Source organism: Cygnus olor, chromosome 2, assembly GCF_009769625.2.
Source record: "Cygnus olor isolate bCygOlo1 chromosome 2, bCygOlo1.pri.v2, whole genome shotgun sequence".
Classification (NCBI taxonomy): Eukaryota; Metazoa; Chordata; class Aves; order Anseriformes; family Anatidae; genus Cygnus; species Cygnus olor.
Window position 1 is genome coordinate 66,199,171 of NC_049170.1, and position 15,310 is coordinate 66,214,480.

General features: G+C 36.9%; 1 protein-coding gene across 5 annotated transcripts in view; it reads right to left on the reverse strand.

The window, feature by feature from the left end:
• The window catches only part of LOC121064776 (myosin VIIA and Rab interacting protein), a 232,239-nt gene that overhangs the window by 208,303 nt on the left and 8,626 nt on the right, over positions 1–15,310 (reverse strand). For all 5 annotated transcript variants that reach the window (XM_040546842.1, XM_040546843.1, XM_040546839.1 and 2 more), the window contains exon 2: positions 11,351–11,500. In XM_040546842.1, the coding sequence (XP_040402776.1) occupies positions 11,351–11,460 (110 nt within the window). In that variant the 5' untranslated portion in view covers positions 11,461–11,500. The remainder of the gene's footprint in view (positions 1–11,350; positions 11,501–15,310) is intronic.

Sequence of the window (15,310 nt, forward strand, 5' to 3'; positions counted from 1 at the left end):
CACCTTCTTACCTTTCTAGCACTCTGAAGGGCACTTGACAGTGTTGTTGTGCGATTATAGAAGAGTACATATAAAAATAGCAATGAATTTTAAATGGCAAAAGAAATGAAAGTCCAGATAGGGGAAGGAAAAACAACCATTAGGCTACTGTACTGTGCCTGCTAAGGCACAGACAATCCACTAGCTCTAGACTGATATCTAAACTGCTTAAGAGTTCCATTTTGAACTTAAATCCACTCTTGCTTTCACACAGACTTAACCATCTATCACAGAACAAAGCTGTTCACTGGGTAACTAGGTTTTACGTCATCATTAAAGAACTGTTTTCAAGAGCAGGAATGGGTAAAACATGAAAGCGAAAACTATGATAAGTTCACAGTAATTTTAACTAATGGTAAAATGAAATTTGTCTTCATCTAGATGACTAATTAACTATACTTGAAATGTAAACTTACATTCTACTCAGACTAAGTGCCTCTACCTGTAATAGCAGAATAGTCATAAAGCAACATAAAATATTTGAGGCATATAGAAACTTCAAATGATATCTTACAGCTTGAAATAGATTTCTTCACTAGTGACAGTATCATTTAGATTACAGCCTCCTATCTAACGAGATACTGTGCATCTGTCATAGAAGTATTCCTCTGTTTTCCTATTAGTTCATAACCCATTAAAATGAAGTTTTCAAGATGTATAATCACAGCTAACATCTTCCTATCAAATGAAGCGACATTAATTCCAAAGGCAGTTTCATTCTTCTGTGTGACCAAGAAAGATAGCCACAGGTTTCCCTCCAGGATGCTTGACAGCCTAGATGCAGTTACAAAGACCTTAAAATTAAACATATTTTCAAAATTCCTTCTCAAAGCACACTTTTTTTTATAATAATAATTAAAAAAAAAAAGTAAGAAAAAAAGAGGGAGATCAGAAACAAGAAACTCATCACTTCCTGCAGATTCAAAACCATAAAAACTATGACAGTGGCAATAGTACAGAACTACCCTCCTGTTAATGAACAGGCATTCTATTGATATGCAATGGTCCCATGCTTTCTAGTGTTATGCTCAGAGCAAAACCCAGAAGTCTTGATATATTGATGAAAACTAACAGGTGTGCAGGGGAGAAGAGAACATGCCATCGGCATTTCATCAGCAAACATCATTGACAATGTTACAGAAGCCAAGTGATAGAGATTGTTGTTCCATCTCACTCAAAGTGTTTCTAAACAGCAGAAAGTTTGTTTAAATCTCTGCCACCCTAACAAACTTCTCTGCTATGTTCTTTTGATTTGACAGATTTTTTTGCTTTTATCTGTATAGAGATTTATATATTTTTCTTCACTGAATTTGTATAGTAGTCAAGAGTAAATATAGTAAGACTATTTTAGTATTTTAAATTTAAGTAAGTACCATAAAGGGAAACAGAGAAACAAAGCACGTTTGAGTTCACAAAGTTTTCCTGAAAGCAGATAAGTCACAGCTAACAGGAGAATCAAAGAATTAAAGTAATAAAGACAGAGAGACATAAGCAAATATTGACCAGTAATAATTAATTCCAGTCAAATATAAAGGAACAGGCTGTTTCACAATCTTATTTGATGTGCAGTTCAAAGACTTTTTGTAGCCTCAGACACAGAGGTTACCACCTCTGTGGTTACGCACCATCTGCAAATACGATTAACAGTATATTAACAAATTACCCTAAGTTCAATTACAATGAGAAGTATTAATCTATTGTAACTGCCCATATGCATACTCCTACCCCAAAGTAAACAAGAAGCTCCTTACCTCATCCCTCAAGGGTAAATTACAATTACCTCACATTTATCATGGGGTAGAAACATATACTCAGGTAGTACCCATTACAACAATGTATTGTGACATTAATTTTCATACCATCCTCAACTGATACAACAGCTGATGTTTGCATGTCTAAAATATTAGAAGTGCGAAGATCGAAGTGTTAGTTTATGCTATTTTAAAAAATAATTTCACAAAGGTATCAAAAGCCAATACATTTTATTTCACGTGTTCAACCAACAAATGTACCTACAGTAACAAAGCATCTCCAAAGACATTTCTGAAACAACATTTTGAAAGCATTAAAGTGTTTTGACATTTGTAATTTTCCCACACATGTATACCCCATTTTTCATTTAGGCAAAAATATTCACCAATTTCGTTTAGAAAGAAGAATGCTGAGAATTTTGCCATTTGTAAAAAGAAAAATAATTTTAAAAAGTCTCCCTTTAATATACCCCTTACTTCAGTCAGCTCTGTACTCTTCCCAAAGTTGTCTGGCAGTCCTTTGAACTCACATAAACACAGAACATGCTTACAAACAATAAAAATTGAGCTTCCCCATAGCTAAATGTTGTGAGATTTCTGGAAAGCAAGCAGATCGCAGTTTGTAACAGTTCACTTTGAAATGTGGTAGAATGGTGAAGAATCAAGCAGAAGTTCTATCAAACTTTAATTTCCAAAGCAGCTGTCTTTCCATGAACTTCTCATGACATAGGTTCCTAGGGTCAGGACAGGTTTCTAAGAACTGGTGTCCCATTCATTCCAAAGCTCATTTCTAACGCAGAGCTTTAAGAAGCTGCGTATGACAACTAAAAGTTGTAAAGAACTTGAAGGATGAAGTGTTAGGCAAAAACAAAGTTACCATGTCAAATTTGTTAAAATTCACTTTCACCTCCAGTGATTCAATAGCTTGGGGAAGATCCTGTCACACTCTCCCTAATCTTCAGCACAGTGAACAGTGACATAAATCACTTGTTTTGCTCATTCTAATACAGTGATTTTACCTTCTTTAGGTGTTTCTTCTACACCCTACTCATTTATTTGCCATGCATATTCTGACAGGCTTTCATTTCCTCATAGGCTTTGGAAAGGATATGTTAAGGAGTATTCAAAATTCATCTTTTCACAGCTAAAACCACTGTCAATAGGAGACAGCTCCACTCTGATTTGAGTGCATGAAAGCAACTCAACATCACATCTCTTCCACTCTGACATCTCCCTGGGCGACTACTTACACATGTTCTTGGTTCTGCTCTCAACCAAGGGCAGAAGAACTGGCCACAAGAAAAGACCAGGGCTTTTCTATGAACAACAGACCAGAGATTCTTGAGTCTTATCCCAAAATAGTAGAAATTCAAATTGTTGCAAAAAATAAGAGTTAACGAAGGCAATGATTGTCCCTTGATTCACCACAGTAGTTCCTCTGAACTGAAACATACAGTGAATACAGTTTAAGGCCAATATTACTTCCTTAAATATATTATCTCTAAAATATTGAAGTACTTTTTAAGAATGGTTACTGTTTTGTAGGTGGAGGGAAGTCTTTTACTTTTCCAGATATGACGGTTTCATAAATATTTCAAATTGACAAACTTCATAATGATGAGCACTTTCTGATTTTCTTGAAAACCAAAGGCAAGTATTTTAAGATAGGAAGCCATACAGCTTCAGACAGATCCATAAACAGATTAATGTGCCACAGGACAGGTCTACAACATGTGGCTATAGATAAAAAAAAAAAGTCCCTTCTAGCATCAAAAAAATGCATTTAAATATACCACTTCTTCCACAACTGACTTGGTAACTTACTGCTTGAAAGTTGGTGAACATTTTACGGAAATGTATTTTGAGCATTTATGTATCAGGAATTCTAGTAAGGAGAGTAAGCCATCAGTTACAATATGTATCACTTGTTTTCATGTTTATTTATATTTTACTGTAACTTAAGTAAATACTGAAAGTTTTATTACCATAGTAACACCTGAATAGAGAAACCAACAAATAAAGTAGACCTGTGTAAATAAATACTGTAAGTTGAACAAGACTTTGACCCATAAAGCTTTTTTTTTTTTTTAATCCAGGTTTTATCCCTGAACTAGATAAAAACACTCCTTCAAAAAAATAGGTTTCATACAATGTATCCACTGAACCTTGATGCTTTACACCAGATATAGGCCTTTTAATCACTTCTATAATTGCAGCAGCAATCTCTATTTTATTTCATGCACTACAGTAACAGCTATTAGATGTCATAAAAACAAGCCCATGAAGTTAAGAGGATCCAGTAGCTGGATCCCCTCCACAGTATTTATTTGGCTTTTCCAGCTTTGGATCTAATCACCCTTCCAAAGTGCAGATGCCTTGTCCAGAACTTCCTCCTCTGGAGAAAAGCCCTGAAATTCAGCTGCCTGGGACCTGACACATGTGCTCTTCAACATTCTCCCCAGCACTGTAACAACCGATTCCCAGAAGGTCACCTTTGCAGGCATTATTGTTTTCAGTTTTCATCTTCAGGAACATCAGATTCTGTATAAGCTACTTATTTTTTCATAAAACCTTACTCATTACTTTAGATAGCCCAACACATACACTAATCAAGATATTTGGTGCATCTCTCTAATAACCTCCCTGCTTGCTCAAAAAAAAAAAAATCAGGCATCTCACAGGAAAACTTATTCTCCAGCACTCCGTTTCATTTAGTGTCCATGAGGTCATCCAACCTTTCCATCTTTCCACTAAGAAAACAAGTTTTCTTTACCAAAAGGTTGAATGTTCCAGTGACTACATGCTAGAAGATGGGCTTTTCCCTCTCTTAGGAAAATTATCCACCCAGCAGTGCCAATGTGAGACTAGAAAATTATCATTTTTGGTTCACATATTAGCATTTGTTCCAGTACAGATAAAAAGATGACAGACACACAGCAGACAAGCTCAACTTTCAACATGATGTTTGCCCAGATCCAGGTAACCTCTAAAGGATCACAGAATCATCTAAGTTGGAAGAGACCTCCCACATCACTGAGTCCAACCTCTGACCTAACATTAACAAGTCCTCCACTAAACCGTATCACTAAGCTCTAAATCTAAATGTCTTTTAAAGACCTCCATGGGATCAAAAGCTCGGAGTTCAGGGAACAATGGGAGACAGAACTCAAGAGGTCCAGAAGGTTCATCTTCATGCCCAAAGTGGGATCTAGAAACTGATGGTATTCAGATAGAGCTTTGAATAACCCATCTGTTGTGGTTTAGCCCGGCTGGCAGCCAAACACCACACACACTCGCTCACCCTCCCCCCTCCTCTCCGGGATGGGGAGAGAAACGGGAAAGTGAAGCCTCTGAGTTGAGATAAGACAGTTTATTAAGACAGGAAAATAATAACAACAATAATAATAATAATAGTATTAATAATAATAATGTGTACGAAATAAGTGATGCACAATGCAATTGCTCACCACCCGTTGACCGATGCCCAGCCTATCCCCAAGCAGCCGGCCCCCCTCCACCCCAGCTAGCCACCCCTATATATTGTTCAGCATGACGTCAGATGGTATGGAATACCCCTTTGGCCAGTTTGGGTCAGCTGTCCTGGGTCTGTCCCCTCCCAGCTCCTGCTGCATCCCTAGCCTGCTTCGCTAGCAGGACAGAGAGAGAAGCTGAAAAGTCCTTGGCTTGGTGTAAGCACTGCTCTACAACAATTAAACATCAGCATGTTATCAGCGCTCTTCTCATCCTAATCCAAAACATAGCACCCTGCCAGCTACTAGGAGGAAAATTAACTCTGTCCTAACTGAAACCAGGACACCATCCTTAAAACCTTTAACACTGATTCTGTGACTTCTTCAACAACCTCTTCCCTCATCAGATTCCCTATACTAACTCATGAACATTTGTACATTTTTCCCATGAACTAACAATAAGCTCTAGTAAAGAAGTTTCCAATAAATTAAAACCAAGTAGCATATTTAAAAAGATTAATCATCTTGTTTCTTCAGAAAAAAAGCTGAAACACTTTCTCTGCAAAAGACACTTAATATATATTTTCAACAACTATTTTCACCATGATTAGATTGTACAGACATTACTCGATACTCAAGAGAACATCCCTAGCTGCCAGTGCAGGGCTACTATGGTGAGAAGATTAATCCTAATGTTAAGTCACATTTAACAGCTTAGACTCCTCATACAGAAGATATCAAAGATTAAATATTGGTTTTACATTATTGCCATTCATTACCACTAGGCATGCTCACTCCTTTTAGCTAAACTATGGCCGTTAATTTGACGAGTCATAACCTGTGACGATGACCAAATTATCACAAAAAGCTTGCAATAAATTTTATAAACTCTCTGCAAAAACTCTTTTATTAAATGCATGCCAACAGACCATTCAAATTTGACACAGATTGAACAAGCATCTCTAAATTCACTAAATTAGGCTTCTTCCTTTTTGCACCATTTCATAAAGATCATCTCATATTATTCACCCTTTGTTCACCAACATTTCCTCTCAGCCAAGGCTGCATTTGTAAACACAATTAAAACAGAAGACAAAATTCCCATCTGGAATTGTCTGTATTAAAACACTTGGCACAAAATTCAAGAAAGACAGTTTGGGGAATGAGGTCCTGTATTTGCCAAATAGCTTGTTGAGCAGTTCTGGCCACATGTTCCCTAGAGCACCCAAACAGCATTCAAATAACAAGAACAGACATTGTGGGTTGCCACTACAGTCAAGAGCAATGGAGAGCACAAGTGAGTATGTCCAAGTGAGCGGTGCAAAGCTGCTTTTAGATATACCTAAGCATAAGCTGTTCTTTTTGGAAATACAGTGGTATTTAATTCTTAATTAGGCTACATAAATATGGACCTAAACCTATACCTTCAGCAACTAAAAGCTCTTTGCTATTAATTCTAGACTCTTTCCAGAGCCCTGATTTCTCTTCAGTAAAGCACAGGCTAGGTCCTACCCCACAGTCAGCTGCAGTCACATTCTCTGCTCATAGGTGGAGCAGGGACCATTGCTGAGCCAGCGGAACCAACCCGCTCTTTGAACTAGGACCATCAGCTGTTAGAGCAGGGAGCTGGGGGCAAACCACAGAAAGAAAAGCTGCAGAATCCCAACTCAACACCACTGCACTGCATGTGAACAGCCATGTTGTATCACTGTTGAGATACCTACTTCTTTGCATAATTTCAAATACAGCATAATTTGACTGCAAGCAGCACACTGGGATCAATGTTTCTTGAAATTAATGACAAGTACCAGTTTCTAAATGCATTTTAAAGCTCATCCTTACTGACTTTGCAGCCAAAGCAACCTCTGGCTTTTATTCAGAATTAATCCAGGTTTTATATATTCAGGTAGTATATATTATATTATATATATATTAATATATATAATATATATAATCCAGGTATTTTATATATTAATCCAACTATTTTTGATAAGCAACTTATCCTGACCCAAGAATACTGTTAAGGGACTTCTGTTAAAACATTAAGTATCACTGTTTAGAGAGGGCTACAAAATAACAGTATAAAGCATCTAGTAAACAGATGAAGTTAATGACGACTTTAACTCTGACAGCCTGCATTACCTCAGAAAAAGGTTTCTTTGCATTTTGGAACATTATGTAGCAAATATAGTGATAATTTATAAATAAAGTTGTCTTGCTCTTAATCTTGTTAATGAACCTTTACCTCCATGAAACAGTGGTACTGCCCTAGATATATTTAATTTTGTCTTAATAGCCAAAGCAGTAGCAAAATAACATATTAAGTTGCAGCTACAATTCTGATGAATCATCATTCATTGTGCTCAAAAATAAATTTAGGCAGATGAGTGCTAAGCTTATGACAGCTCAGCACAGCCTTGCATTGGAGAAGTGTGCAGCTGTGTTAACTTGAGAATAGCAAAGATCATCCTTCCTCAAAGGAGTAAATTGTTCCAAGCTTTTTTTACCATAGGTAGAGAACGCATTTGTCAGGACAGCCCATAAATAAGTGCTAACCATTTTCCTTAGCACTGCATGGGGCCTTGCTCTCGGAGCTAACGGGAAGAAACAGATATGAAGTGGTGTTACAGCCTCCTTCACCAGATCCCTTGAGGAGTTAATGAGCAGGCACAGGAAGCAGAACTGTGCCTACCTGCTACAAATATCAGAATTCTGGAGGGGAATGCTCTTTGCGCTCTGCCCATGCTGTTTACTGAAGCGAAGGGCAGGCAGACTGACCTTAGGAAATCCCTTCTGACAAGAGGTATTGATCAGCAGTTCACTTGCTGGAACTCTGAAGCCTGTGGAGAAGACAAGACCAATCTCCTACTCCCTTTTCCCCAGGAAAACAGCTTTAAAATGGCTTTGTTTGGACTGGAGGGGAGGAGGGAAGAAGGATAGCTTTGTTTTGTTTTTATTCAGGTATTTGATACATCTGCCACAGGAAGAAGGAACAAGAACTGATAAGCAAAATCAACAGATAGCTACCCAAATGTCAGACTTGGTATTTTGCCTGTTTGATATGACTCATGGACAATATTTCTATTAACAGAGGTTAGGAGGAGTATAATATTTTATCCACTACAAGACCCATGACACATACTGTGCATATGCTGAAGCCTACTGTAGTCTCTACTGTAGTCTCTTCTGAATAGTAAACTCAGTATCAGCGCAGCACCTATCCTTCAATCTGTCCACATGGACAAAACATAACAAGTTAGGAACAGCTCCAAGCAGTAAGAAAATCCATCACTTTTTCTTGTAAATTATTATTTTACTTTTTAAAACATTCTTACTTCACAGCAGTCCTGACCTGAAACAAATGGACTAGCACATTGATAAATATAACAGTACCGTAAAAACAAAACCAATGTGGGAATATATTTTGCCCACAGTGGAGGAGACTATAGTGCACCTGGATGATCTGGAAGATTGTTGCCTTTTATTTGTTTCCATTTACTGCCAGTGCATTCAATCTCTTTTACACAACTGTTTGTGTAAAGAGGCCTATCTCACAAAAAAACATTTGGCTTTATAAGCTCTTATAAGCTCCTGTGCTGTTTCTTTTCAAAAAGCAAACTGCAGACACGACACAGAAATCATACAGAGCAAAACATTAAAAGTTCAACCCTCATAACAGTCCAATCTTCCTCTTTGCTCACTCAAATACACGAAGTCTGAAATTCAAGATTAAAAATAGATTGTCCATGAGAAAACAAACCTGCATTTACTGCATGTGCAGTAAATTTACTCTAAAAGCAAATTATAATAATTAGTATCCCAGTAGCCAACAGACAGCCTGTAGAGCTTCTACGATAGAGGTGAAGTACAGAAAGCTGTACTACCACAACCCAGTAAAGAGCATGTATGCCAAGCAACTCAAACTGATCACCTACCTAATTGTGCCAGATCTGCCTGGTTTGCCTACTTCTGATTCACAGAAAACCAGGACTGTCTATTTACAAGACTGTGTTGTAATTTTAGCCTCAATGACTCTGGATGATTCACCAACATCGAAGTAAATAAAAACATAGCACTACTGCCAAAGAACAAAACCATCACAATCAAAATAGAAAGATTATGGGTGAACAAGCAACAAAGAATAGTAAATATTATTGATCTGATATCAGGCTGAGAGCCACAAGGGATTAAAAAAAAAAAAGAAACTTGCACTGACAGGAAGCAGCAAGGCATGACAAATCAACCACACTAATCACTAACTATATGCAGTTATCTTATTGTTATCTTACTATTTTTACTCCACAAAATATACAGGAGCTGGTCTGATAACACCAACACAAAGTGAGGAGAAAGATTTAAACTAGAGAACCACTGTTAACATTTCTTACTGTAGAGACTCAACTCAGCTTTGCAGCAGAAAATGCAAATGATCAGTGTGTCTTCTTGCATATGTTACATTTCATTTCAGTATTTACACAGCACCCATGTGAAGGATGACAAAATTATATTACTGTATTAGTGGGAGGAGAACTTCAGTGTGCACAGGTTTTATTCATAAAATACAAAACAAGAAAAAAAAAAAACAAAAAAAAAAAAAACAAGAAAGGCCTTTGACTCCCCCCAAACCCAACTTTCACGGAGTTGGGGTATTGCTTCAGTTCTTCTCAAAAATGTATAAAGTCAAACCCCAGGCTCTGAACTACTACCTATGCTTTAGGAAGGTCACACATTTGATTAGCAGCACATCTATGAAAGTACTCAGACAGAAATATACAGTTGTCTCCACACGTTCATTATATCATTTTGTTTACAGAATACATAAAAATAAATGAACATGTAAACAACTGCAATACTGTAGAAGACGTTGGTGTCTAGCTCTGAAACAGCTGCCTTAAAAGCATCTGCTGGGAGTAAAGGTAAACTTCAGTTCCTGTGGCATGTTATTTGACTCTTCAGCTCCTGCTAGCAAAGCAAGACCAAGGCTTTCTGATTAACTTTCTGTGGGCATGCCTTACATCCTCCCCTGTCCTTCTCTCACTAGAGGATCTAGTTGTATAGAATAGGCAAGATGCCCAGTGCTTGCTAGCTGTTGTATGCTTGCTCCCGATAAGATTAAAAAACAAAAGTCACGCAAATGAGGCAAGAGAAAGCCCCTGTACTCACTTTCCTTAACCTGTCTCCATAATATCTCTCGGCTTTACTGTGAAGGACTAAAAAATAAATAAATAAAATTTAAATAAATAAATAAATAAGTACTGTCCATGACAAAACAGACAAGAACACCCTTCTGAATGCCTTCTTCATCTAGTCTTTCTTCCCTGCAGCAAGCTTGCACTACCAATCCAAGCAAGAACTATTACAGCACATTGAAAATTAATCAGGCCTATGCTGCAAGTCTTCTCTTGTTCCTAATGTACCAAGCAGTTTCAGAAAATAACAGAAAATAAGTGACAAAGACAGGATTCCCCTCAGTTCGCCATTGCACATAACATATACACCTAGTTTCATATTGATTTCAGTCATCTTCCTGCTCTGCTGACTTCAGAATGGTGCTATAATAAAGAAGCAGATATTTGTGATTAGTAGTATAAGAGAATGTGCATTTGCTAACTATGGACAGGGACTTTAGACTGTCCCAGGGAAAAAAATAAAATACCATGATGTGTTCAAAGAAGGTATTAAACAAATAAGAGATAATTCAAGAATATTGTTGAAACTACAGGAAAAGTAATGCATCCAATTCATGTCTCTGCCAGTAGCCCCCCTTGTCACACACAGAAGTTCCAGGGCTGAAAAAGCTACCTTGCAATAAGTTTCATTTACTTTCTTCTGGGTTGTTTCTGCTTGCAATCATTTTGTGTTTAGATTCCTGAAAGCAAAGTTAAGTTATCAGTATAATGGGTAGCATCCTACTGTTTATTTTGGGGGAAAGAGATGGGTTGAGTTTCTTCACCTTCAGATGTTTGCATATAGACAAAGTATCTGAATAAAAGAAAAACAGGCCAAAACAGCTGTGTTCCCAGCTTCCCCACAGAACAGTTTGTAATGGTCCAAAACAACTAATATTTCTAACCATGTTTTAAATCTTACCTCAGCCTTTCTTCTTCTTTCTTACGAAGGCTGAAATCTCGCTGAACCACCTGCAGTACATGCTCAGCTTCTTCATCAGTCAAGCCAGAAAGATCCAGTTTTCTCCCCATTATATGCTGTGCAATGGATGTGAACAACTATGAGGAATATCTGAAAACAAAACCAGCAACAAAACGCAACATAAATTGAAAGTACTGATATTTTCCTGAGTGTGTTAAAATCACAGGTACATCTCCACAACACAGTTTCTGCCATAAATATTAGAGAAGAAAATGATTCACTGCAGAACTATTTTTTTTAAAGTCCCATGTTGAAAGCAATCACCCTCAATTTTAAAATGAAATGCAAAAGATCTATTATTTGTGATATTAAATATTGAGAGAAGACTGTAATATTGCCCTCAACGAGACATACATTAAAATGACTGAACTGAAATAAGGTTTAGAAATTTCTTAAGATTTTATGTCAGCAGTTTGCAAAACTGTTTGCAAAATGCAACCCCTGAGACTGTGCATGAACCAAGAACAAATTATTCTATAACAATCACAAGTGTTTTGTACTACCAGCTAAGGATCAGGAATTATTTTAAAACACCATAGAAAAAGAGTAAGCATAGACATTTCAAACACTTTTCCCAGAGCTACTGGAAAGATTTAGATGTCCCTACCACCACAGTATCATTATTTCCCCTTCCTGTGAAAGGCGACTGGATAAAAAAAGTGGTCAATGTTATGTGTGAATAGAAGGTATTATGAAGTTTGAATTAGAGCTTAGTCCATTTATTTCATTAATGAATTATCATCAATTTGTTCCAATTTATTTTCTCATGACCTAATTGTGTTGAAAATCAGTAAATTCAGCTCTAAGAATTAATTTCTACAATTTCATTTATAGAGTTATTTGGGCAATTATGAAGGTATCCATCTCCACGTTAAGTTACAGTTTCAGAAACAGCACAGTTTTCATAGTTTTTGTATGAGCTCACAATATATATGTAATAATTAAGAATAAAAGTTCTTATACTGTACCAAAGAGGTAAATACTTAGCATCAAGTAAGTGTTCCAAATAATAAAGTGATATACAAACTATGGCCTACCTGTACAGACTAGCATCTCTTTGATTCACTTCTCACTGTTGATTGCCAGCATATATTAGATGGGGAAAATTTACACCTAAGTCCTGGGATACATGTGCAGCCCCTCTACCTCTGATTTCTATGGGTTGGCGAAGACTTGATCTCAGGTCTATTTAGAGTCACCAGATACTATACCGTCACTATACATACTGATTTTCATGTGTTTTATTTACATAGAAGACTCAGTCTTTATTCCAGTATTCCATTAACCTCTAAGAAACTTGGTTTTTGCTTTGTTTTGTTTCCTCCAGGAAATTATTTTTCTTCACATTGCCAAATCACCTCTGATCTAGGAGTATCACAGGAGGATATAAATATTTATAAACAATGCTCAAATATCTTTTTCAGTAGATCCAGATTATGCAATGGAAATATACAATGGCAAACTCTCTATAGAAAGAGCTACCAGGAAAACAAGTCCCACCAAATAGTTTCTCAGCCTAAAATAAATTCTAGCCTTAATTGAAATAACTTGAATGAGGCTGTTCAGATGTTTGCCTTCATTATTAATACTTCTTTACTAAATATCAGTTTGAATGCAAAAGTTACACTCTCAGAGAAATTACAGTGAATAAATAATTCCCTAGAAAACTTCTTCTCAACAAATTAACACATTGTAACAAGAAAGCCTAGGCTTACAATACTTGATTGTGTATTGTTTGTATAATACTCTAAACTTAATACTACTTACAGTCTGGTTTAAATCTAATTAAAACTTCCACATTGAAAACTTTCTTGAAATTAGCCCCTTCTAAACAAACAAGAGAGACAAACCAAAATAAAATGTTTTTCTAGAAGTGCAAACAACATTTCTGCATTTTAAAACAGACAAGAGCAACACAAGAAATGAAGACAAGTAATACATTTCCTAGTCACTCATATGAGAGCTATGCTGCTTGGACTTGCAGTCTCAGCAGAAGATTAGCATTACATGAGGGTGGGAGAAAAAACCCACAAAACCCCTCCACCCCTTTTTTTTAAGTACCAACAGATCCTATGTATGACAGAGAGCCACATTACAAAGTTAATTATGCAAATGGTCATACTGAGTATTGTAGAACAGAGATGTCTATTTTACTTTAATGCTGCAGTGAAGAAATCCACACTAGCAAGGCTACAGCTGGACACGGGGTCCATTTCTGGGCTCCCAAGCACAAGCAAGATAGGGACTTACTGGGACAAACTCAGCACATAGCTACAGAGACGGTGAAGGGCTGGAGCACCCTCCATGTGAGGAGAGGCTGGAGTGCTAGGACTGTTCAGCCTGGAGAAGAGATGTTTCAAGGGGGCTTACAGTGTGCATCTGAAAGACATCCCTCCAACACCCTGGCACTGCAGACAAGAATGCCCTACGTTTTCCACTTACGAGCAAATTTGCATTGAGATTTCATGCAATTTAACAATGCAGTATCCTTTTTGATTTGAAATGTTGTTCCTATGCATTAATAAAATGTGATACTGGAGGAGCCAATCTCATAAACTCATTCAACCAGCTACTTGCAACTGAAGTGTTCACATAAAATACTTTTCCCTCGCCTGTTCTCAGTTTTAGAGTTCACCAAACTGAACACCAGAGCTTTTCTACTTTGCTCAGCTACTTTACTACTTCAGGTATTTTCCAGGTAGAAAATTGAGAACAAAAAGCATGCTAGCAATTATATCTTTGACTCTGTCACCAACCAACACATCTTTATGAGTCCTGACACCAGTAGACTGTCGGGACTTAAGTAATCCTGCTCAATCTGTCTTGTCGTTATAGTTGGGAATTATATCAGCTTCTGCAGAAGCCTTCTAGAACCATAAAAATTTTTTTCTAACCTTAAAGGTGAAGATTTGACCATTTAACACGTACAAGACAGAAGACAAGCATTTCTACACAGCAGAGATCCTTCACTGTAGTCCGTATTTAAAATAATCATAATAAAAGTTTTGCTTAATGTATGTCCCAAAGAAGTAATCACATTGAAACAAATGTAGTATAATAACCTTTTGCTGACAATGTAAGTGTCATACAAAATGTAACATCTAAAGCATATGATGGCACACACTTTACTTGCTGACAAAAATAAGCCCCAGGTGTCGAAAGTGTAAGGAAGCTCTTGGTTTTGGAATTATCTCAACACAATTGAGCAAAACAGACTTTATCCAGAAAAAATTTAAAGAACACTACTGTCCAAAGTCACTTCAACCACAGCTAGTACATCATTAAACCTAAGATGAGGCATAATTAAGAAATTTCTGACCAATTTGATTTTTTAAGACTCTATTAGAGTCTAGATGCTGCAGTAAACAGCACTAGGAATATTCTTTCCTTTTCACTGGAAACAAACTAATGTCCCGAAATAATGAGATGGGAAAATAAATCATGGGAAATACAAAGCCACCTCTTCAGCTGAAAAATTAAGTATGGTCCAGCTGACTTCAACATGAGGACTTGTATCTGGTGTGCCATAGCTTAACTCAGACATAAAACAAAGATCTCATGAAAGAGGATGTTATCTCCATGTCCAAAATGATTTTAACTGAGATTTACTGCACATATTTCCTGGTTTATAACCAAGCCAAAAATTATCTTCCTTTCAGCCTTGCAGTAATCTTACATGAGATTATTTAGATGACTGAAGAGCTTGCAAGTCCATGAGCAATGTTAGGTTTGTTTCACTGGGGATTGGGGTAAAGCAGCAGGTTTTGAAAAGAACCATGAAGTTCTTTTGTTTCCTCCTAGAAGTGTTCCCTATTAATGCAAGTTATCACTATAACTGTGTGTAATTTGTTTAAGAGTACTGGAACATACTATAATAAGGGAAATAGTAAATCTTAAAGG